Below are 23,781 nucleotides of genomic sequence, written 5' to 3'. Positions count from 1 at the left end.
ACCAAGTGCTCCTATTAGCACGTGCCTGAAAACTTGATGCTATAGGCCCCTTCCTGCACCCTCCTCATTGCGCCCGAGTCATGCCTCTGGCCGGAATAGGTGTGGCAGGCAGAGTCCAAGGGCAGGTGGGACGCACACTGCGGGTCAAAGAGGGGATGTTCACTGTGGGAGCTATTCACTCTGTGTGGCGCCCTCGGCTGAGGGCCAGTCCTCGGGTCGGGGGCAAAGGTGAGGAGATGCAGCCCTCCTTGGAGAAGCTGTCGCTCGGCCCGAGGACGGCGGACAGCTGCGCTCCACCAGGCTGGGCTCCCTCTGGGGGCGGCAGGGGCAGGAGTCCTCAGAGCAGTGGGGCCTCTGGTTTCTGAGTGCGGGGGGCTGTGGAGAGGACTCCGAGAGGGCTTTCCCGGGCCTCTGGCCAAACGGGCTCGCCAGATGGCCTCTCACTGCTCCCCGAGGGAACTCGGCATCAGCCCCTTACAGGAGCCCCACAGCCCCGCCCAGAGCACGTACGGAAGGGGCGTCGGGAGCTCAGAGGCCCCGAGGACTCGGGCACACCCAGCCACGCACTGTTCTCCCATGGGAACGGCTGGTTGAAAAAAATGAATCAAAAGAAGAATATTTTATGTGAGAACACACTTCCAAAGATGAAACAGGTAAAATCCCATCCTAGATCAGCATTGATAGCTGAACATTTATGATCTGTCGTGATGAGGGGCGCTAAACAGTGAACTCAAGGTGAAAACGTTCTCCCATAAAGAGAATCCCATTCTACCCACCAGAAGATTTGGATTACAAAAAACGTTCTCAATTATTATTATAATTCAGTTTTCATCAGTAACAATTTGTGGGAGATTGTTTTCTCTCTTGTTGCGTGGGTGTCAATACATAGCCTCAGTTCTCCTCTTGGCCCTCAGAGCCTGATACACGGGCTGCCCGGCCCTAGAGGGAAAAAGCCAACCTCTGACCTCTTCAAATTCCACTCATTCTTCCAAATCAACCTTAAACACCGCTTCTACTTGAAACCATGAGTACGTAAATCTTAGACCAGACCTGAGATTTGGCAAGATCCCCCCACCCCGGGGCCATCCCTGCCTGGGGGCTGAGCAGAGCTTTACCACGTGCGCTGCACAAAACAACAGATGACCCAAGCAGCAAGGAAGACACCGGCCCCAGGTCTTGTGGGAGAGGCCCCAGAGGACCCAGCAGTGCCAAGGTTGCTAACACCGCCTTCGTCTGTCTCGCCAACTGCAAATTGTCACTTGCCATCTGACTCTACAAAGATGAGGTCACTGCAGTCGCTGACCTTTAACACGCCCTGAAAGGAGCTCAGGGCGGAGCTCAGGAATGAGGCCCTCTGTGCTCTGGAAAGAACTGGCAGAACAGGCCTTCAGATACTTAGATCTTGTCAGGAGAAGATTTTAAGAGCACAGTTTCTCACATTTTCTCATATCTAGAAAAGCACTAAAATCACTGATAGAGGCATCTGCTGTGACCGGCAGCGAACGTCTGCCAAACTGTGTGCTTGACTACATGTACCCCCTTCACCGAAATCACGTGTACACTGGCCTCCCCACCCCGTCTCTTCAGAGCAGTTCCTCAGCACTATCTGAGAGGCTGTCTCCCAGGCTACAGTCCTCATTTTGCCCCAAATAAAACTTAACTCACAACTCTCACATTGTGCATTTTTTTCCCGTCGACAGCCTCCAAGAGGGAGCGAAGCATTGAAGGCCAGCCCTTTCAGGGTCCTCTCAGCTTCCCCAAGGCTCCACCTTTCCTATTCACACTCACACCTCAGGTCCTGTGACTTTAAGCACCATTTATATCTGATAATTCTCCAAGCCTGATCTATTCTTTAACCTTTCCCTAAATGCCAGACTCACCGTATCAATTACTGATTGGACCTTGAAATCAAGTATCCAAGTAAGCATCTCAAATTAATCACATTTAGACTTAACAGTGATGCCCTAACCTCCTCTCCAGCCTGCTCCCCAAGTTTCCTCTCCAGGTAGGCTTCATCCGTCAGGGAGCTCACACTCAAAACCTGAGCCAACTGTAACTTCCATATCGCTCTCATTCCCAGTGCCAATCCACCAGCACGCCCTACTGGAGTACAGACCTTCAACACGCTCAGAATCTGGTTACCTCTCACCCGCTCCCCTGCCACCAGTCTGGCCCAAGGAATATCTGCTCTTGTGGTGTCTGTTTAGCCGCCTCCTCTGTGGTTTCTCTGTTTCCAGTCTTGAACACCTATGGTCATTTCTCCAAAGAAATGCTCTAAGTAATAGCTCATTGATAACACGCCTCAAAGTTTTTCCACCATATTTAGTCTACACCATGGCTTTTATCTACCCTGTCTGTCTATCTGTCTATCTGATCTGATCGTTCTAACCTAATCTCCCTCTCTAGAATGTAAGTGCTATAAGGTTAGGCACGTTGGCTATTTTATCAACTGTAATGTCTCCAACACACACCATAATAACATATAGTAAGTGCCCAATAAATATTTGTTAAATGAATGAAGCATTTGTTGCTTTTAGGAATTAAAGATCAAAACCCTGTGAGGACTAGGAAAGGCTCATTTACATAGAAAACCCAGTGGGTTTAGAAGAACATGTGCTGAGTAAGCGCAAAGGTTCCCTGACTCTCAGACTCTGTAACATTTCCTAGATCTTGAGAGAGAGGAGGGTGAGAGGGAAGCGTGGTACAAGTTGATGGCATAGTACCTTAAAATAGTCCTTTCTAGGCTGCCACAGGAAAGGTAGGACAAAAGCAAAGCAAACCAAACCCCAACTAAGGAGGCCTGAGTGTCAGGAGACCAACAAGCACACTGGTCTAAAAAGCCTCAAGCAGCCCCACTGCCAAGTGGCACCCACCCCACGGAGACCCCTTCAGCCCAGAGGGCATGGGAGAGCCAGCTCTCTGCTTGCGGGAACTCCTGCTGTCCCATCAGAGCTGGGGTGCCAGGACCCCTTCAGCCCAGAAGGCATGGGAGAGCCAGCTCTCCGCTTGCAGGGAGCTCCTGTTGTCCCATCAGAGCTGGGGTGCCAGGACCCCTTCAGCCCAGAAGGCATGGGAGAGCCAGCTCTCTGCTTGCAGGGAACTCCTGTTGCCCCATCAGAGCTGGGGTGCCAGGACCCCTTCAGCCCAGAAGGCATGGGAGAGCCAGCTCTCTGCTTGCAGGGAACTCCTGTTGCCCCATCAGAGCTGGGGTGCCAGGACCCCTTCAGCCCAGAAGGCGTGGGAGAGCCAGCTCTCCGCTTGCGGGAACTCCTGCTGTCCCATCAGAGCTGGGGTGCCAGGACCCCTTCAGCCCAGAGGGCATGGGAGAGCCAGCTCTCCGCTTGCAGGAACTGCTATTGTCCCATCAGAGCTGGGGTGCCAGGACCCCTGCAGCCCAGAAGGCATGGGAGAGCCAGCTCTCCGCTTGCAGGGAACTCATGTTGTCCCATCAGAGCTGGGGTGCCAGGACCCCTGCAGCCCAGAAGGCATGGGAGAGCCAGCTCTCCGCTTGCAGGGAACTCATGTTGTCCCATCAGAGCTGGGGTGCCAGGACCCCTTCAGCCCAGAAGGCATGGGAGAGCCAGCTCTCTGCTTGCAGGGAACTCCTGTTGCCCCATCAGAGCTGGGGTGCCAGGACCCCTTCAGCCCAGAAGGCGTGGGAGAGCCAGCTCTCCGCTTGCGGGAACTCCTGCTGTCCCATCAGAGCTGGGGTGCCAGGACCCCTTCAGCCCAGAGGGCATGGGAGAGCCAGCTCTCCGCTTGCAGGAACTGCTATTGTCCCATCAGAGCTGGGGTGCCAGGACCCCTGCAGCCCAGAAGGCATGGGAGAGCCAGCTCTCCGCTTGCAGGGAACTCATGTTGTCCCATCAGAGCTGGGGTGCCAGGACCCCTGCAGCCCAGAAGGCATGGGAGAGCCAGCTCTCCGCTTGCAGGGAACTCATGTTGTCCCATCAGAGCTGGGGTGCCAGGACCTCTTCAGCCCAGAAGGCATGGGAGAGCCAGCTCTCCGCTTGCAGGGAACTCCTGTTGTCCCATCAGAGCTAGGTGCCAGGACCCCTGCAGCCCAGAAGGCATGGGAGAGCCAGCTCTCTGCTTGCAGGGAACTCCTGTTGTCCCATCAGAGCTGGGGTGCCAGGACCCTGGGAGTGCAGCAGGGGCAGCTTCAGAACTAATGATAACTGAAGACCCAGAAGCAAATCTGAGTGGGCAGAGGCAGCACACACCTGACGCTTCTTCTCAACACCCACTCTGAGACGTGACTGAAAATGAGGACTCGATAGAATGTTTACACTTCCAGCACTCGAGCTTGTGATTTGAGACTCTTACCCACACAGCTGTCCACCACTCAGCTGCAATCCTTACAGTCAGAAGCAGTGCTTTTTACAAAGCTTTGTGCCCCTGTAGAGCCCTCTTCATATATCCAGGTGCTCAGTACATAGCACTGACTTGAATTAATAAACTTCAGTGGAAATTGGTTCCTTTTCCTACTGAGCATCTATGCCTCTGGTTTTTGGAACCAGCACAGTGTGTCTGTTTCCACGGAAGCCACACCTGAAGGCGACCCATTTGCAGAATTAGACCAAGTGTCCTCCTTGTGCTACAGCAGAGCTTTGTAACCAAGGCTGATCCACGTCAGCATCTGCCCAAGGGCTTGTGTGGGAGCTGCCGGAACTGCCTCTTTCACAGGCACTTCTGCTTGGACTTGCTGCAAGGTTTTGTCACCACTGGGGAGAGCCTGAGAGCAAAGCCATGCAGAGGAGCGCTTGACTAGAGTTGGAGAGAGGACCTGGGCTCTGCCGGCACTGCTTGAGCCCGGGGCTGGGCCACAGCTGGTGCCACAAGCAGCTCCGGACTCTTCAGTCACGTGGGCCAGTGAGATCCTTTCCTGCTAGAGCCGATTTGGAGCAGATGTTCTGGCCCGTGCAACTAAAGCTCAGTAAATGATACGTAAACCTTCCCCCAAAAGACTTTCTACTTTGAACTCCATCAACCAGGCAGAATTAAACCAGTTAAATAAGCAAATTCCACAGTTGAGAGTTGCTATTGCAAACATCCTGTGTAGGGAAGGTCAGAGCCTCTTTTATAAACATGGGAAGGAAAGCTACTGGACTGGGGAATTCACACGCAGCCCGGGATGCCTGCAGACCACAAAGCTCAATCCCTAAGCCTGAGTGCTAGACACAGCCCTGCGTCACTGCGAGCTGGGTGTCACATGGCCACGGTGAGGACACCTTCACATTCAGCTGAATTCCAGAAGAACCTGGCTAATTTGTTTGGCTAGTACAGATCCTATTACATTTCTAATATGAGCATACTGCCAGGTCATAGTTGTATAATGGTGAATTTTTCCATCAGAGCCAACAAGTAATAACAACGATTTCGAGACAAGCCTCAATTCCTGTCCTCAGCATCAAATCATGGCTCATCCACTTTTCCTCTGCTGTACCATTCGGCAGAGGGGCACGGTCTGTTCAGAATGTTGATATGATTATAGTGCTGAAGTTGTGAAGACAAGGTCATTATTAAGTCATGGTTTGCATCTCAACATGCATAAAATTCTTAAGTCTCTTGAATTCCAAGGCAAAGCAAATCATCTATAAATATTTGAGTTTCTTCCTAAGAGAAGGATGGATGCCAAACCTCAAGCCAAGAAAACAGATGTAAAGTTTTCTTTCAAAAGTAACTGAAATATTTGAAAATTTCCATACTAAGACTTTTTTTTTTTTAATTAAGAGGATTTTTTTTTTAATACTGAGGAGAAAATTTTTACTTTGGAAACCTCAAAAGCTTGAAATGAGCTTAAGATGTAGAAATAATTCCCATATTGGTCATGGGGCAGTAAACTCGGGGCTGGGGTGACTGGGGGCCACAGTGACATCAGAAACTATTTGGAGTAAGCTGCCACCCGGGTGGTAAAAGTGGCTAGTCTCCGGCCCAGCCCTGCAGTCTAGAAGGGAAGCAGGGGGAGGAAAGGCCCCTCCCAACACCTCAGCGTTTTCAGACTTCAGCGCTTCCCAAACTTTCCCTCTGGTCAACAAGCATCTAATATATTATTTTCCTTAATGGAGTCTCAATTATGAGAGGGCTACCTATAGGAAATTTTTTATTAATTTTTATCTTGGCTATAAACCTTAGCTAAAATAAAAGAAACCTTATATATCTATGTAATCTTTTGAAAGCCGTTGAAATATTGAGTTTAGCTTTATTAGGACGTTATCATCTCGGACACTACCACCTGATAACTATGGCCATTGTTTCTTTCTTTTTTTTTTAACATCTTTATTGGAGTATAATTGCTTTACAATGGTGTGTTAGTTTCTGCTGTATAACAAAGTGAATCAGCTATACATATAGATACATCCCCATATCCCCTCCCTCTGTCTCCCTCCCATCCTCCCTATCCCACCCCTTTAGGTGGACACCACTGTTTCTTAAACTAATTCTTATCTCTCTGTGGCCTGGGTTTAACTGCTTCCTTTGTCTTAAGGAGACAAAGTCTGTCAGTTCTAGAAATCAAAACTGGTCTCTCTGGTCAGGTCATTAACCTTCTAATCCAAACTTCAAACTAAACTAATGATTTGAGCCCCAAACATTACCGTGGCCTGTGCCTCTTTTCTTGTTCCCCTGACCACAGGATTCAAACAGGGGACAGAGACTATGGAGTGACAAGAACCATAACTTCCAGCATAAGGAGCCCCTCGACTTATACCATGTTACCTTTTCTCAAACTGAAGAGTGATCCTGGCTCAGAGAAGGACTACACAGGCCACATTAACCTGGTCAGTGACTGTGAAAAATGGACTCCTCCCAAAGAAAATAAAAATTCCGTGTGTTTAGGTCTCAAACTGCACAGGATGATGTCTTATCGTGACACACTTGCACATAAGGCAACTTGTAGAAAGACGTCTGTGACCACCGGTCACTCAGCGTCACGGCAGCAACATCCCCTTCGCTTGTCAGCGTTCTCTTTCCAACCACCATATCTTTCTTTCTAAACAGTGAGAAAGCCCCTGAGAAAACTTCCTAAATGGAATAAAAGCATCAAATCACTCTTGATGAGCACAGATTTCTTTTAAATATTTTTTTAATCTTACAAAAGATGAGGGATAGTATTAACTCATTTTAAAGAAACTCTGTTTAAATAGAATATTTGTAAACCAAATAACCAATTCTCCTTAGTTTATGCATGATAAACAGGATGGAAGTAACAACTGATTTTAACCTCCAGCTGGTCACTGCGCAGGTATGCCAATAGCAGACCACACAAAGAACTAAACGGCACCATGGAGACTTGTTATTTCTCTGAGGTGCGTGTGTGCAGCGTTTCTGACTAACCCATTATTAATTCAGGCATCTCCCACACCTCAATAAAAACTCTCATGAGGACAAAAATGCAGGACACGCATGTGTCGTATACAAAAGAAAACCTGAAAACCTCCTCCCCTTTGGTAGAACATTCTGGGGCCATCAGATTCCTACTCTCTGTGGGCAGGGTTCCCCTGTCTGTGTCATTCTCTCCAACTCAGCCTCAGCAGCAGCAGTGGCGACACAGAACTGTTTGTTGAGATGAAGTGAAAATAACACATTTCCAGCTAGCAGGGTAAATCTCATTATCTCATGGTCATCTACCTGTTCAGAGCAGTTTCCTATTTCATTACACAAGGAAAAACCACCACAGTAAAGGAAAGAGATCCAAGGTCCAGCGCTCACAGCACCAGGGAGGCGGCCACTCTGCCCCAAGAGGTTCCCCGGAACTGTGGCTGATCACAGGCAGGGCCAGGTGAGGTGCGGAGGGCCCGGCACTTACACCTGGGGAGCCCGGAAACAATGGCAGCTTTCTGCCTCCGGCTGCGCGAGCCAGGCCCAGGCTGAACCCAAACCGTCCAACAAAGGTCCAGAGTGTCCCCCACTAAAACAGACGGCAGCGAAAAAAGATAGTGCCTAATACTTGGCTTTTCAAATATTAGATATTTACAAATGAAGTGAATGACAATCGCTAAAATTAAAAACGAGAAGAGCCATTCTGTGAACTGAATCAACTGGGGCCAAACCTGAATCACAACCGCATTTGTGGAGAGTCCAGGGAGCTGGTTCCTCTTAACTTTTAACAGTTGTGGGATAACTGAGTGTTAATAGATGCGCAACAGCAAAAAAATCCCAAAGACATCGTTTCTACCTCTTTCACCAAAGATTTACACTCCTCAGCAAAACTTTTGTATAGCGCAAGGGGTGGTCCCGATTCCAGGTGAGGTTCAGCGGCGTCACCGACACCCGTACTCACTTGCGACCCCGAGCCTGGTCCGTTCCGGCGCCCCTGGAGCTGCCGACACCTACCCAGGAAGAGGAGAGGCCCTCCCCGCTCGGCTCCGCCTCCCAGGGCAGGGACCGGTCTAGCGAGGTGCACACCTGAGACAGGTGAGGGAGCAGGTAAACACCCGCTTTTCCGGGGCAAAGCACCTACTTTACACATATTCGCAGGATAAAAACTGCAGCTAAGGGAGGTGTGCGCTCGCCCTCACCGGTCCCAGGGCGGCTGCTGAAGCAGCCCAGCTTCGACAACTGGGCAGCCCAGCGGCCGTCCCGCCGCAGAGCGGACCTTGCGCAGCGGTTCCGACCCGGGCACTGGGGGCGGGGGTCTCGGGGTACCAGGAGGTGCCCTTGCGGACCCCGCCCAGCCCCTGATCGCGGGCCTCACCTTCGGCCGCGCGGCCCAGGTGACGGGCGCTCACCTGAATCCCAGGACTGACTCCCTACTCTCCGAGGACACTCGGGGACCCATCAGGCCCCGTCTCTCTGGCTTCAGTCTGTGGCCCCCAAAACCCCGGGACTCGGGGCTACGCCCTCTCCTGCCCTCGGGTGGTCACTCAGCAGAGGCGCGTGACCCCAGCTCTCCCCCATTGGGCCCCTCCCCTTCCAGGTGGCTCTTGGTCCCGCCCCATCCCTCCCCTCCCCGCGCCCCACCCCCCGCCCTCGGGGTGGCTCTCGGCGCCGCCTCCCGCGGGAGGCTCTGGGGCCAGACTGCGCAAGCGCGAGACTGCACTCTCACTCCGGGTGGGGCCGGGGCAGGACTACGCGGGCGCGCATGCGCCGCGCCAGAAACGTGCCTACGTGATTAGTGGGCGCCTCTCTGAGCGCGGGAAGATGGCCGAACAGGCGACCAAGTCAGTGCTGTTCGTGTGTCTGGGTGAGACAGCGCTGATCTAGCCCCACTTTGACTTTCCTGGAGGGCTGGGAAGGGCTTCGTGCGCTCTGGGCTGCGCCGCTGGGCTGCGCCGCTGGACCGCGCCGCTGGACCAGGAACGGTGATGCGGAGGAGGCCGGAGAGGGGAGACCCGAGGGTGGCATGGGTCGGCGCCGTTGCCTGGGCAGCTCTGCAGGCGGGGTGTCCTTGACGTGCCCGGTTCTCTCTCCAAGCGGGGTCTCCTGTTCAGTCCTGTCTCCGAGTCGGATCCCCTGTCACCTGCCGAAGCCCTCTATGCAAGCCTGGACCTCTAGCTTCTGTACAGTCCTTTCTCCAAGTCCGGTTCCCGTCTCACCTGCAGCACCTGTACTCCAAGCCAGGGTTCCTGGCATTGCACTTGCCTAGAATCCCTTTTTCCCCTTCATCAGACAGACTCGAGGCCACTGGGCTGATCTGTCCTTTAAGGGCCTCCTGATGCGCCGAAACCCATGACAACACTGGTTTGCTGGCATGTTGCCTCGGCCCATGCTCACAAATGGATCTGACCTAAAGGCAGGGGAAGGGCAAAGGTTCAGGATTTCTTGGTTGTAAAAGCCAAACCAGAGAGATCTGATTCCCTAGGTCGCTGTGTAACAGCCCCATGTGCCAATATTCCTCTACATGAAAATGAAGGTATTTTTTATTTTTAATTCTTCAGGTAACTTCCAGCTCAGAATTATTTTCATTTTTAGGACTTCAACAGTGAGCCTCCCTTACTTAAAATAGAGTTCACTTTCCCTTTAGCTTTCAGGATTTTTCCTTTGATAGGGCACCTCAGTGCTTCCACCCCATCGCCTTAATTCCCCAGAGAGGACGGCCCATATGGTCAATAGTCCAGTGACTTAAAACCTTCTGATGAGTCTGCATTTCCTGCATTTCCTTCCACTCCTCTTTAGGTGCACCCTTAAAGAAGGCCACAGAAGTGTGCTCAGCGTTTCCCACTTTACCCCGTTTACCGTTTCCTACCCACACACCCTGGGGACTCCCTGTTCCCCAGGACTTCAGATGCTCAGTGTGCCTTCCGTTGTGTGCTTCTTTCTGGGAACCCATTTTGCATTTTGCCTGGAAAGCCTTTCTAAAAGGGCAGACCCAAGTATTCCCTTCTTTACTTTTTCCAGATCGTCTAGGTAGAGGTAGTTGTTCCCATGACCCTTTATAGACACCTTTCCTCACACAGATTTTATTATAATTAACTTGATAGCCTCCTGAGATTATAGCTAGATTTAGCCCTCTTGAAGGCAATAACTGTGGCTTATTTTTCTTTGTATTTCCAGCTTTAGGACAAAATATGATGCATACTAGGTATTTGCAGAATTGAATTTCTATGAGGGGAAAAGTAAAAGGCCTCCTTGTTTCACTTTGACAGTAGGCATCATTTGAGTTTTAAGCTCTCCACTGAAGGCTGACTGATGGCTTCAACACAGTTTTTTAAAGGGCAGTTCAGCTCAGGTTGGGCATCTAATAGGATTCCATTGCCTTGTTTATTTCACTTAGTATTGTTGATTAGGCTGACATAATGCACTATGGTGGCTCTTAATGGGAGATGTCTGCTTGTAAGTATTTATCTTCAGTACTTTTTTTTTTTTTTTTTAAAGCAACTGCCACGGGACCAGGCACTGTTCTGAGTGCTAGGGATGTAGTGGTGAGGGAAACAGACAAAAATCCCTGCGCCTCTAGAGCTCACATTCCGTCATCAACAATCAAGGATTTGGTTAGGACAGTAAGGCAGGAAAGGGGGAGAGAAGGAGAGTGCAACTGTAAGTAGGCTGTTCAGGGGAGGGCTTACCGACAAGGTGACATTTGAGCAAAGACTTGACGGAGGTGAGGAAGCAAGTGTAGGGTATTTTGGAAAAGCACTCTGGACCCAGAGGAAGGCAGGTGAAAGATTTTGAAGTGAGGGTGCTGGCCATGTTCAAGAAGCGGCTGGGAAGCTGAAGTTCTGGGCCTGGTGACCTAGTACCTTCGCAGTCAGACACTCCTCTGTACCTGAGGACTCAGGTACTGTGGCTGTTTTCTCAGGTCCCAGTGGATACATAAGCAGTACTGCTCTTGGTGCATAGGGGAGAAGTTACTTCCTGACATACAGTGAGTGTTCTGGGGCAGGAGTCTGCAAACTCTTCATGTGAAGAGCCAGAGAACAGATACTTTGTGCCCTGTAGGCCACGTCAAAGGTGCAGTGCGAAAGCAGCCCGGCCAGTGCATGAGTGACTAGGCTGGGCTGCCATTGTGTGTGGACACGGGGATTTGAATTCTGTGGAATATTCTCAAGATATTCTGAGTATTTTTCAACTGTTTAAAAATGTAAAACAATTATTTTTAGCTTTGAGAACTATATACAAAGCTGGTGGGTCCTGAGCCCTAGTTTTCAGACCCACATTTAGGTTCTGCGGTGGACAGATCTGGTGAGGCCGTGTGAGGACTTGGGCTCACTGAGCGAGTTAAGCCATTGGAGGGTTTTGAGCAGAGGTGGGAATTTTAAAAAGAAGCCTTCAGCTGTTGTGTTGAGATTGGACTGAGAAGGGGTGAGGGCCACAGGAGGGAGACCCACAATTCAGAGAGTTTGTGTGTTGAACCAGAGCTTTGCCGGTGGAGGGGGTGAGACATGGAGTTCTGGGGAATTTGAGGTTGCTGTTTGCCATTTCACTTGGTAGCCTGTATGCAGGACAGTAACAACAGTACACTTCTGAAACATAAAAGTTTTATTCCTTCAAAGCGTTTATTTGGACCTGTTTCAGACTGAAGTGCAGGGAAGTGTCAGATGTATACCATCGGTAAGGGTAATAGCAGAAAAGAACGGAACTTCTTATTTTGGCAAGATTATTAAGTGTTTAATGTTTTAAAGATCTAAAGAATGTGTGCTGTTAATTGTGTCCCAGCCAGCAAACTGGGAGATGAGAGAGAGCATAGTGGTGTCAGGTTACCTTTTTCCTACAATTAACCAGTATTTAAATACTCTTCATCCTTTAAAGACCAGCCCTAATTGTTCTTTTTTTCTCATAAGAAACTTTCTTATTCTTTATGCTTTTTAGAATCTTTTCCCGTGCTCCTGTAGTATATTGCTTGTCTATCAGCATTTGTTTTCTTGTTTTTATTATAGCTAATTCCGTATCTCCCATAAATACATTGCTTAGCATGTGGTAGAAATATTTTGAGGGAAGATTTTCTGTCTTTTATCTTTCTTCCCCTGTGTAGTAAGGAATTTGACCCCATTTAATGAGAGGTCTTGCCTCTGTCCTGGCTGCTGGGAGGTAACCTTCAAACCCCTTGGAATTCCCTTGGAGTGATAGGAGTGTTTTGTGATTCAGGGATGACCCTACACAGCTTATGCTGAGGCGGTAACTCGGGTGGAGGCTGCGAGCCACACGTGGCAGGGGAAGGGGCTGGACATTGAGTTCAACCACAGGCCAGTAATTCAATCAGTTGGGCTTATTTGTGAAACCCCAGTAAATCCTTGGCACTGGAGCTCTGGGAGGCGTCCTGGATTGGCAGTACTCTGAGTACTGTCACACATGGGTGACGGGAATGTGACACGTCCCCAAGGACCAGAAAGTTTCCGATTTGGAACTTTCCAGAATCTTTGCTGTGCTCTCTGACTTTGGCTGGTTCTGCTTTGTATCTTTTTGTGATAATAAAACTATAATCATAAGTATAGCATTTTCCTGAATTCTGCAGTCCTTCTGGAGAAATATTGAACCTGTAAGGTTCAGCTGGTTTGAAGTGAGGGTGAACTGGGGATCTGTGAACTTGCAGCTGCTGTAAGCTCTGGGCAGACTGGACAGCCTGGAGGACCATCCCTACCCCAGCTGGCTGACTTTTGGGTCCACAGCACTCAAGCAAGGGCTCCCTCCGCACAGGTCCTGCGGTAGAAGTCTGTGTGGAACTACTCTTAGGCCCAAATACATTTGCTTGTATATTTTATGAAACAATAGTCATCTTTATTATGTGCAGTATACTTGAAAATGCATATTTTAAACTCTATTCTGTTGTATTTCATTTTAAAATAGGCTGGTTGCGACCCACTTTGTTGATTTCACGACTCGCTTCTGGGTCAGTGGTAGCAAACCTGAAAAACGATGATTTTGGTCATGACTGTTCTGATTTCGGATGTCTTTGTCATTCGTACTTTGAGTACTTGGACAGTTGGTGTGAAATCATTGAGCAGGGTTGGGTCAGCTGTTCCCCCAGGTTCTGCCACGTGCTGGCAGGACGGTCACCTCAGAGAAGAGTACCTTGCTTCCCTCACATCACATGCTCACTCTGCCCCCTCCTTTTTTTTAAGGTAACATCTGTCGATCACCCATCGCAGAAGCAGTTTTCAGGAAACTTGTAACTGATCAAAACATTTCAGATACTGTAAGTACTGTTCACAGCCTTAAAGAGGACAACCTGAATGGCTTTGGGGCAGAAAATTGTGAAAAAAATTCTTTTTTTCTCCTGCAGTGGAGGATAGACAGTGCAGCAACGTCCACGTATGAACTAGGAAACCCTCCTGATTATCGAGGGCAGGCTTGCATGAAGAAGCATGGTGTCCCCATGAGTCACGTTGCCCGGCAGGTACCGTACTTGACCTTGAAGGTGCACTTGTGTGTTTTGTGTTGCAGTGGGTCATTGACAGTGGCGCTGTTTCTGACTGGAACGTGGGCCGGTCGCCAGATCCGAGAGCTGTGAGCTGCCTGAGAAATCATGGCATTAACACAGTCCATAAAGCAAGACAGGTAGAAGAGACCTCGTTTAATTTCTAATACGTTGATCCCGTAACCTGAGCGGTTGTGAGAGGCTTAACCAGACTTATGTATAATGAGTGCGTTTATTTGAGTCTGTTTATTTAGGGTCGGCCTGACCAGCCACAATACACCCATTCTGGTTCCACAGCTCTGAAAGGTTTGCATGGTCTTGGAATTGACTTGTTAAAATGCATGGTCGAGAGAGCCCTGGCTAAGAGCTGGCAGACCTGAGCTGGCATCGCCCTTTTTTCTGTGCGTGAGGTCTTTAAACTTTTAAGCCCTGGTGACTTAGTCTGCTTCCATTACTAGGTCGTTGTTAGAATAAACTTCGGTTGTAAATACAGAAACATAGTGCCAACTGTGGAGTGCCTTAGAAGTACCGGGTAGCGCTGATATTATTACGGGTGCACAGCCCGCACACCAGCAGTAGTACTGCTGGGTTTTGGCTCTGGAATGCGGCCCGGCGGAACGTCCTGCGAGGAGGTTGGCGCCTTATCTGCTCTGCAGGGTGGAGGCCGCCAGCTGCATGTGCCCTTGCACGTTTGAGATATGGGCAGCGTCATGGAGGCTGCATTTTAAATGTAACTCATTTAAGTAGCCACTTGGTCTGGTGGGCACGTTATTGGGCTACAGGGTTCTAGACTCCCGTGGCAGCCCGGAAGGGGGGTTCTGAGGTTTTCCTGGCAGCATTCGTGGTGAGACGTCGGGGTCCGTAGGCGGCCCGTCCAGTCCCTCCCAGTCTAGGGGCTGCTGTGGGTGCTCGTGCCGGCACCTTCTGTAACCACGGGGACCAGCTGCTACAGAAACACGCTTCGTTTCTGACTAGCGCGTTGTTCTAAATCCAAATCAATTGGATTCTGTAAGAACCTCGCTAAAATCTGCTGACTTCCGTTTGTGTCCGTCCTGACAACATGTAGGCTCTGTAGGGAGCCTATGGCTCTGTAGGAGGGCCCTGTAGGAGGGCCGTGGCTGAGTGTCACGTGAGCGTTTGAGGCCTTCAGAGTGAGAAGCCCGATATTGTGAAAATCAGTTGTCAGACACATTGCATGTTTGTAAGTGTGGATGGCAGCGTGAGAACTATAATTTAGGATTAGTGCTCGGATCAGAACTTTTTGTAAGACTGGATAAAGATTCCTTAGTCGTTGTTATACTAAATTTTGTCTCTATTTAAAACTTTGCAGATTGCTTTGCCATATAACATCGTATTTTAAATTTTGGTCGTTCTCAAATTTTATCAATTACGGAAAGGAGTGGTTGGTAAACACATTTTGCAGGTCAGGAAACAGTTCTGGAGAGAAAATAAATGACTTATTGAAGGTTATGCAGCTGCAAAGTGGTAGGACTTGGATTTAATTACAGGTTTATTTGTTGAGGTGTGAGCCAGAAAATTCACAAAACAAAATGACTATAGAAACACTTTTAATATGTTAATAATGCCTCAGAAATTAGTAATGCACACATTATTTTTGACTTAGATAACTGAGATCTGTGAACTAGTTTCTGGCTACATCAGTTGACTCTGCATGTTAACAATTTACTATTTAAATTAACTATTTTAAGGACCCTTTCTTAAGTGGAATTTTCATTGGAGATGGAACATTTTTTATGTCATTTGCCCATGCTAGTCTCTTCAGGGTTGTGCATACCTTGCCAGTTTCTATTTTGTTTTTCAAATAATGTAGATTTATTTTGAGTAGACCTTCAGAATTATGAGCAATCATACTTCCATGTTTTCTGCTTTTAAGATCAGATTATTTTTCATACACTAAGTTTATAATAAAAGTGGGTACAAATGAAATATTTTAAATACACATGCCTTAAAAAAACAAAGCTAGAAAGTCACTGCTTATGAAATTATTACCAGTTTTAGAAGTAGTACTTCCACATGACCTATTTTTTCTTTTGTTGCTTTTAAGAAAATTTTCTCAGCAATGATTTTTTTAAAAATGTGCAAGTCCTAGTAGGATATGTCAGTATCACGTCAGATCTTTGTTATTTTTTAGCATTTTCTGATGTTTACAGATTTCCTCTTTAGTGAGTGTCACAATTTGTATGAGAACTATTCTAATATTTCGATTAAACCTGGGTTTTATAGACAGAATACATTCAGGGTACTTTTTTCTTTTTAGCGCATGTAACCATCGCTCTGGAGTATGTGAACTCTCACATCCGGTTAGTTCTGTGGGGATGTTTACTTTATCATACATTCTTTCCCTTTCCAGTAAACTTTATGTGACATACGCACAGATGTCAGGGTGCTCAGTGCATCTTATGGCACGACCAGCTCTGCTCCCTCTACTCCAGAGGTCACCACTCAAAATGCCGCTACCTTTTCCGCTTTATGGCAGGGGAATCCTGTAGTGTGTATACTTCTGTCAGCTTTTCCTTTGTGAGATTCTCCGTATTGTTGCTCATAGCAAAGCTTAGTCATCCTCATTTGTGGACTCAGTATCATTTTACAGTTAGGCTACAGTTTATTATCAGTTCCACTCTTGATGAACACTCGGTTGTTTCTAGTTTGGGGCTGAGTCCACTGAATATTTTTGTATGTGTGCAGTTCTGTTGGGTTGGATACACACCTGGCATCACACACTGTGTCAGGGTCGAGCAGCCTCATAAAACAAGTTGGCTAATGTTTCTTTTCTCTTCAGTTAAAAAACTTTTGTCAAACAATGATGGTATTTCTACCTTAACTGTTTGGAAGGATTCATCTAATGCATTGTCCTTTGGTTGCTTCCTGCAGTTGCTGTCGTTTTCTTCTGCTGTCTTGAGCTTTTCTTTGGTGTGTAGTTACCAGCAGTTTTATGTGGTCAGATTCACTTCCTGAATTTGTGTCTTGATGGTTTTCATCAGTGCTGGAAGATTCTGGGCTGTTATCTTTGTCTACTTTTCTTCCCCTCCTTCTTCTGAGATTCAGCCTAAATGTATTTTGAACATAAATTTCTTGTGCTTTTTCTACTTTCTCCATCCTTTTTTTCACTCTGTTTTTCAGTCTGAGATTTTCCTCCTGACCTGTTTTGTGATGTACAAATCTTTCTGTTTTCAAACAGTCCATAAGCCTCTATTTCTTGAATATTTAGTGTCTGTTACTTTATTTAATTCTTTAAGTTTTATTTGATCTTTTAAATTGACTCCAGCTCTCTGGTGAAATTCTGCATCTTGCCCCATATTTTCGTGAACAGCTCCGATCACAGTTATTTTACACAAAGCCTGATACCTGGGTCATCTGTGAGTCTGCTTTTCTTTCTTTTCCTCTTTGTTGTATTGCTCGGCATGCTTGCTAGTTTGGATTAAATGCGGAGCATGATGTATAGACAACGTAGAAGCTTTGGGTGAAGGACCTTCGCCCCCAGGTGGCTCCGCTTTGGTGGGGCCGGGATTGGTTTGGAGCTGACTGGTTTCTGGGCCTGCCTCGCGGGGCTCGGGCAGTGCTGGACGGGCCCCTCTCCAGTGAACTTCCAGGAGCCCCCCTGCCGGGGAGGCGTTCAGCACACAGGGCTGTTCCTGTTTAGCAGCTTCTGAAGTAGTTCTTCCCTCCCCACTGAGTCTGCTGCGTGCGGCCTTCCACTTGTTCTCTTGGCTTCTTCCTCTGAATAGTTTAGGAACTTGGCAGATGCTCTGAGGAGGAGACGTGTGGTGTCTGCTTCACCTCCGGCATCTCCATCCGGTGAGGTTGCCCACTGGCCCTTTGGTGCTCCTGCCTTCCATCAGCGGCCTTCTGCCCAGGCTTCTCGTGACCTGGGAGGCCGGGTGGTTTGACCCACGCGATGCTGAGCACCCCTTTCATCCCCCATCGTGACGATCACGATGTCCTCAGACGTTGCTAACAGCCCCTCCTGTGAGAGTCTAAAGCACAGTCCCCAAAGTGGGTTCCAGGGACCCCTAGGCCCGTGAGGTCAAAATGTGTGAGTCAGGGATCCATTCAAAGGCTCAGACTAACCATAACCAGTGAGCTTGGACAGAGTAGGAAAAGTTTGCTCGTATGTTTTCCTGTTCTGCATTGCAAATAACCTGTAAGAAACCACTGCTAATGAGCTTTGGTGTTGCATCAGAGAATAGCCACAGTTACACAATGGCGGTGAAAATACTGCTTTTAAGCTGCGTACTTGTGTGAGGCTGGGTTTGCATATTTCAGCAGATCAAACGCAGAAGCACAGAAGAGAACCGGCTGCCTCGAGTAAGCAGACATTAAAGAGATTTGCAAAAATGTAAAACAGTGCCACTCTCCTCCCTAAGTTTGAGTGTGGAAAATAGAGCTGTTTTTCATTTATAAAAATGTTATAATAACAGGTAATGAATTTTTATTATTTTTAAGTGAATAATAAGTGTTATAAAAATTTCACTTTTAATAGCTTTGGTGAATATTGGTACAGTAGATAAAACCCTAAGTAACAAGTTGTTTAGACGGAAGGCCTAAATAATTTTAAGAGTTAAAAATTTCTGCATCCAGGAAGTTTGAGATCTGTCTTCCGAGCTCTAGCCAGGGCCCAGGATCAGCAAGTCCTCTTGAGGGCGGGGGCAAGACGCCAGCTGCCCTTTGTGGCCGGTCAGCCCTCGCAGGTAGCCAGGCTTATCTGTAGCAGCAGAGGGCCCGCCAATTTGCATACCTGGTCCTGTGCACGCAGTTGGGATTTTGGCCTTTCTGAGCCTGGCTGTCATGGGAGCACGTTAATGATTGTGCAGAAGTGTTTAGTTTTGATGGGCGTTTTCTACTTTTTTTCTGGCAATAGGGTTGTTTTGCCACAAGCTATTTCATTTATAGCTGCAAGCGGAAATCCTTTACCATGCATTCTTTATAAGATGTTAATTATAGCTGTTCCTCTTCCACAGTCATTTTAACATCTAAACATCATGTAGCTCCATGTAGCTGTCAGCTACTAAGTCTTTCTTAGGATCTGCAATCGCAGTAATTCCAAAATTAAAAACAATGTTTAATATTTAATCTCAGGACATTTCTCAGACAACTAATTTGGGGAAATAACTTGTAATATTTGTTCTAATAGATTTTAAAATAAGCTAGTACCTTGGGAATGTTAGCAAAATTTGGTCCCAGTACTTTATTAATGTGCTACACTAAAAATTAATGCAAGTGCATACTAAGAGCCAAAATTTATTATTTTTAACAGAATAGTGAGTATATTTCTGGTTCTTCTGCAGCACTGATTATAGTAGAGTGTCACTACTCTGTTTAACCAGGTATTCAAAATCTTTGTAGTTTCATTGTGCCACTCTATTTTAGAGGATTTTTTTAGTGATGAAGATGAGTATTGAAAGCATTCTTAGAAATTATTTCCATCCTTGATTACGGCATGTTTCCCTTCCTTCCTTCCCACCTGCCTACCATTTTTTTAATTGAAGTATAGTTAATTTACAATGCTGTGTTAGTTTCAGGTGTACAGCAGAGTGATTCAGTTATATATATATATATATTCTTTTTCCGATTCTTTTCCCTTATAGGTTATTAAAATTGAATATAGTTGTTCCTTTCTTATTCTGTTATTACTTATACTAATAAAAATCATAAGAGAGTTTTTGTTTATATTTTAGTGAGCTCATGTTTATGAATTATGTCAGAAAACAGTGCACAGTTCGGGTGAGAATTAGTAACAGTGCTGAGTGGCGCTCTCTTCTGTGTCATGTCCAAGTTACGGATATTTAGTCAGAATAGAGAAGATCCAGAGATTCAGTTCCTCATGTGTTTCTTTCTTGTGAGCCTGACCACCCTCTACCTCAAATGTTGTCTTCCTCTCTGCCCTCTTCTCTGCTTTATTTTTCTGTGAGGCATTGTCACTCCTGAGAGCTGCCCACCCTGCGTAGGAGGGAAGCCCCACGAGGACAGCCGCCAGTGCTGCAGTTGCTCCATGTCACTGGGGCTGAGGATGAGTACTTTGGGAATGAAAAATAGGGCTCAGACACGGAACATTTTATTAAGTTAACTGAATTATACTTTGTTTCTAAGAAGTCTAAGGTGAAGTATAAACTTTGCATCCACATATTATACTATTTATGATTATTCTAGGGAACTGTATAAAATAAAATTTATTTGCAATACAATTTGAGGAAATCAGGTTAACTGTTTAAAGTACCTTAATTGATTTATAACTTAATAAGTGAGTAGCAGATTCAAGTATAGCCTTTTTTTTTTTTTTTTTTAAGGTTCTGTTTTGGATCCTCTAGGCTTGATTGGTCTAAACGTAAACATTATGTTTTCACTTCTCATTTACTTTTAGGTTACCAAAGAAGACTTTGCCACTTTTGATTATATACTGTGTATGGATGAAAGCAACCTGAGGTAATCGTATTTTTAAAGGTTGTTTCTCTTCAACTCGGTCAGTAATAGGCTGGGCAGAGTGTTGTCCAGAATGACTTTTCTCGTGCCTTAAACTTGTAATATATAATGATGGTCACAACATGTGGAAGTGCTTATTTAGAATAGTAAGAAATCCAGGGAATAATTTAGAATTGAAGTCTCATAGATCTGTTTACACTTAGACACACCCTTTGGTAAGGAAAAGTCTGATATATAAGGTGATGCTTTGTTTTGCAGGAGAATGAGTTTGTTATTGCTGTAATGAATCATGGCCAGCATGGTGTTGTATTGTGTTTCTCATCTTATTCCCCCTTACAGCTGCCTCACAGCAACCCCCAAAAAAAGACTAACAAAAAAGAAGACGTTTTAGTTCATTTAAATTGTTGATTGCCTTAATCAATTTAAAAAACAAAAACTGTCAGATTAAGGTATTAGGTAAAAATGGCTAAGACTGGTGCGTATCGTGTGCTGTGCACACCAAAGCCCTTCCTCTGAAGGTTTGCACTGTTGCTCCGTCTCATCAGAGAGGAATTCGAGGCACAGAGAGGTTACGTTACCTGCCCAAGGTCACAGATTCAGTGGTGGGTGTGTTGGAATTTTAGCCTAGGCTCTGTGAGGCATGAGTCACACTCACCACCGTGCCCTATCGCCTCACTTGTGCGTTTGACCTCAGGGGACATGGATCTGGGCAACAAGGAGCTTGGTGTGGCATTTCTTCAGCCAGGCACTGGTAACCAATGATGAGAGCGTTTTCCTGGGCCTCTCCTCCTGAAGTCTGAGGTGGGCTTACATGTATTATGGGCTTCATGTATTCAAATTAAACCTAACGAACAATATGATACAATGTGACCATGCAAAGGTAAATGAATGCGATGTATTTTACAAATATAGAGGCAGACTCGGGCTAAGTGACCAAAGGGAATGTATGAGCGGACCATGCACCAGTTGCAAGACGGGCACCGTGCTGCCTGTCACACAGTAGGTCTTGCTGAGTCAGATGCCTCAGCAGTGCGCCTGCAGGGCCCTTGGTGTCTGCCCTCACCGAAAGGACAGAGACGAGCCCGCGGTGTGAGCGCAGGACCACACTGCCTTGCTTCCCTGCTAACCCGTAAATGTTGCGTGTGTTTGATTAACAGAAACTCTTTCCTTTAGTCACTGTTGTAGGGTGGACAGGTACGGATGCAACAGGCTTACCTAGGTTTTCATTAATCACGAACTGCGTTAAAATACATAGATTTTCTATTTTTGTTTTTCACTTGTTAGTTTTGTTTTGTCCACATTTTTCTCAGTTACAGAATAGCTCATCAGTATCATCAACAGTGTCTTGTTAGAGAACTCTGTGTGGCACCCTGTCTACTAATGAAATGTCCAGACGTGGTTGGCACTTGGTGGTGCAGCCCGAGCCACCCCTGCTCCCACCTGCCCTTCACGTTTCAGCCTCGGTGGCTTCCTGGGGAGGGTCTGTGCTCTGAGGCCTCGCGGGTTTCCCGTTAGACTCTGTTGTCCCCCATAGAGATTTGGTAACCAAATGCAGGAACAGTCCACACGAAGCTCAGTGAGAAAGCTGAGGTGGGAGATGGGCGCGTGGAGTGGGTGCAAGGACCGCCGTCAGGACACCTTAGCGTGGAACCTCCCGCCCTCTGGGACTTGGTTCTCATGGCGTTTTGCGTTCCACTCTGTCACCTTGTCAGGAGAATGCCGATTATTGTCTGGCTCAAAGCTGTACGTTTCGTGTAAATCCCCTGCTGTTGCGAGCTCCCTTGCCTGAGACACAGAGCCCCAGACTGCAGCCCCAGGGAGGGCCGTGCAGAGCTGCCGAGTGTTTGATTTCCTCTTTAAATCAGGTCACTTTTGCTGGATTTTGATACAGGTGCTTCATAAAACCCTAGCAGACGTCCCAGTTTAACTTGAAACCATAGATCAGAAAACTGAGTTCATGTTTCAATTTTACAGAGATTTGAATAGGAAAAGTAATCAAGTTAAAAACTGCAGAGCGAGAATTGAACTACTTGGGAGCTACGATCCACAGAAAAAGCTCATCATTGAAGACCCTTATTATGTAAGTATGGTTCTCACTTCCATCCTGCGGTTCACGGGTAGGGATAACGTAAACACCAGCCTGTCTGTGTGCCCTCACGTTGGGAGTCGGAGGCAGACTCCTGAAGGGCCTTTTCCTTACGCAGGCTTCGTTACTCTTCCTTTTCCCTGTCTTTTCAGGGTAATGAAGCTGACTTTGAGACCGTCTACCAGCAGTGTGTGCGGTGCTGCAGAGCCTTCCTGGAGAAGGTTCGCTGACCCGGGTCCAGCCCTGCTGCGGCCCAGGCTCGTTCCCACAGGCCCGCATTCTCAGTCAGGTGTCACAGTGTCGCCATTCCCTAGCCAAGGCCACAGCCCTTTTCTCAGTTGACTCACTGTTTCTTACCTTAAAAATAATTGTAGATGGAAACCAGTTGTTGCGTTTGGTGGACGAATAAATAAAAAATTTTGATTCAGCCAGTTTATGGGGTAAGTGTTCTTAGACTAGTTGAACCTCCCACTTTGCCCCAGTTACAAAAATAGTGGAACAAAGAAAATCGCAGAGCAGCAAAATAGAACACAATGAAGTAAAGCATCACTGTAAGGCTCGGCAGCATCTGAGCCATCGGCACTTCCAGGAACCTGCACTACCTCTTCCCTCTGTGTGGACGGGGCCCCTGCCCTGCACTCCCTCTTGATGCCAGGGCCTGGTGTCCAGTGATGTTGGCGAGAAGTGTTCACACACAGGCACAGTGCACACTTGTGCATTGACAGGACAGGAAGGAGGAAGATTTGCGTGACTCGTCTTCAGCACCTTCACTCCTTAGTTTGTGTCTGTCTCGTTGATTTCATAAGGAAGTCACCTTATGTGTTCCTGTTTGAACCACTTTGCCTCTGGAAATGTAATTATGTCCGGGAAGAAGGACACTTGTGTGCTGGTTTACCTTAGGGTCAGTGTGGGGACCACGTCTGCTTTACATGCATGTGATTAACCTGAATGTCAAATATAGATCAGCTTAGGTGGGAAAAAATAAGTGGGAAAAAAGTCCTTTTATGTTGGAATGCTTAAATATTGATATGTTAAGTATTCTTTTATCAGTGCTTAGTTTATAGGCAAATATAGGTAATTTCTGTGCACTTGGAGATAACTGATCTAAAATTCATATGAATATATGTCAGAAAAGATTGTTTTCAAATAAACTGGGGAAATTACAAAATTACAGCTAAGTACAAGTCTGGTGTCTGCCTGTTTTTCTACTGACAGGTGGGGAAGAATCAGAAAGCATTGCCTCCACTGTCCCTTTTGGATGATGTGTGATGTGTGCCTGTCTGCCCCGTGCCGGGCAGCACCCTAAGCAGCGTAAGTGCCTAAGTAAGCACGTTGCTTCCACTCAAGTAATCTGTTCATGGGAGAAGCTGGCAGCCCTGCAGCCACAGCAGCCTTGCCTGCGCCCCATCCTTAGTGGAGTGTGGGTTCTCCTTGGGGCCAGCACCCCAAGGCAGCCCCCTGT

General features: G+C 47.2%; 2 protein-coding genes across 4 annotated transcripts in view; one reads left to right on the top strand and one right to left on the bottom strand.

The window, feature by feature from the left end:
• SH3YL1 (SH3 and SYLF domain containing 1) overlaps window positions 1-8,372 on the bottom strand; it is a 46,814-nt gene extending 38,442 nt beyond the window's left edge. Inside the window, exon 1 of the mRNA XM_060027178.1 lies at window positions 8,282-8,372. Coding sequence (XP_059883161.1) covers window position 8,282 — 1 coding nt within the window. The 5' untranslated portion in view covers window positions 8,283-8,372. The remainder of the gene's footprint in view (window positions 1-8,281) is intronic.
• Window positions 8,373-9,063: 691 nt separating this feature from the next.
• Window positions 9,064-23,509, top strand: ACP1 (acid phosphatase 1). Of its 3 annotated transcripts, none has more exons than XM_060027177.1 (6): window positions 9,064-9,184; window positions 13,500-13,573; window positions 13,822-13,935; window positions 20,175-20,236; window positions 22,208-22,313; window positions 22,472-23,509. In XM_060027177.1, the coding sequence occupies exons 1-6, from the start codon at window positions 9,142-9,144 to the stop codon at window positions 22,547-22,549; spliced, it is 477 nt and encodes a 158-aa protein (XP_059883160.1). In that variant the 5' UTR covers window positions 9,064-9,141; the 3' UTR covers window positions 22,550-23,509. The 3 variants fall into 3 exon arrangements, 2 of the variants coding, with proteins under 2 accessions (XP_059883160.1, XP_059883159.1); XM_060027176.1 differs by lacking the exon at window positions 13,822-13,935 and adding an exon at window positions 13,661-13,774; XR_009521490.1 differs by lacking the exon at window positions 22,472-23,509 and having other exon boundaries at window positions 13,661-13,935; window positions 22,208-22,283.
• Window positions 23,510-23,781: the final 272 nt, after the last annotated feature.

This window comes from Delphinus delphis, chromosome 12 (assembly GCF_949987515.2).
Source record: "Delphinus delphis chromosome 12, mDelDel1.2, whole genome shotgun sequence".
Lineage (NCBI taxonomy): Eukaryota > Metazoa > Chordata > Mammalia > Artiodactyla > Delphinidae > Delphinus > Delphinus delphis.
Note: the sequence above shows the minus strand (reverse complement) of the source record. Positions and strands in the feature narration are given on the sequence as shown.

What these genes read in the sequence shown, in the direction of transcription:
- ACP1 (XM_060027177.1), top strand. Translation starts at nt 9,142, where the DNA reads ATGGCCGAACAGGCGACCAAGTCAGTGCTGTTCGTGTGTCTGG. An exon ending in CAGTCCATAAAGCAAGACAG is followed by an intron (nt 13,936 to 20,174) that starts GTAGAAGAGACC and finishes ATTTACTTTTAG; the next exon opens with GTTACCAAAGAAGACTTTGC. An exon ending in ATGGATGAAAGCAACCTGAG is followed by an intron (nt 20,237 to 22,207) that starts GTAATCGTATTT and finishes TCAATTTTACAG; the next exon opens with AGATTTGAATAGGAAAAGTA.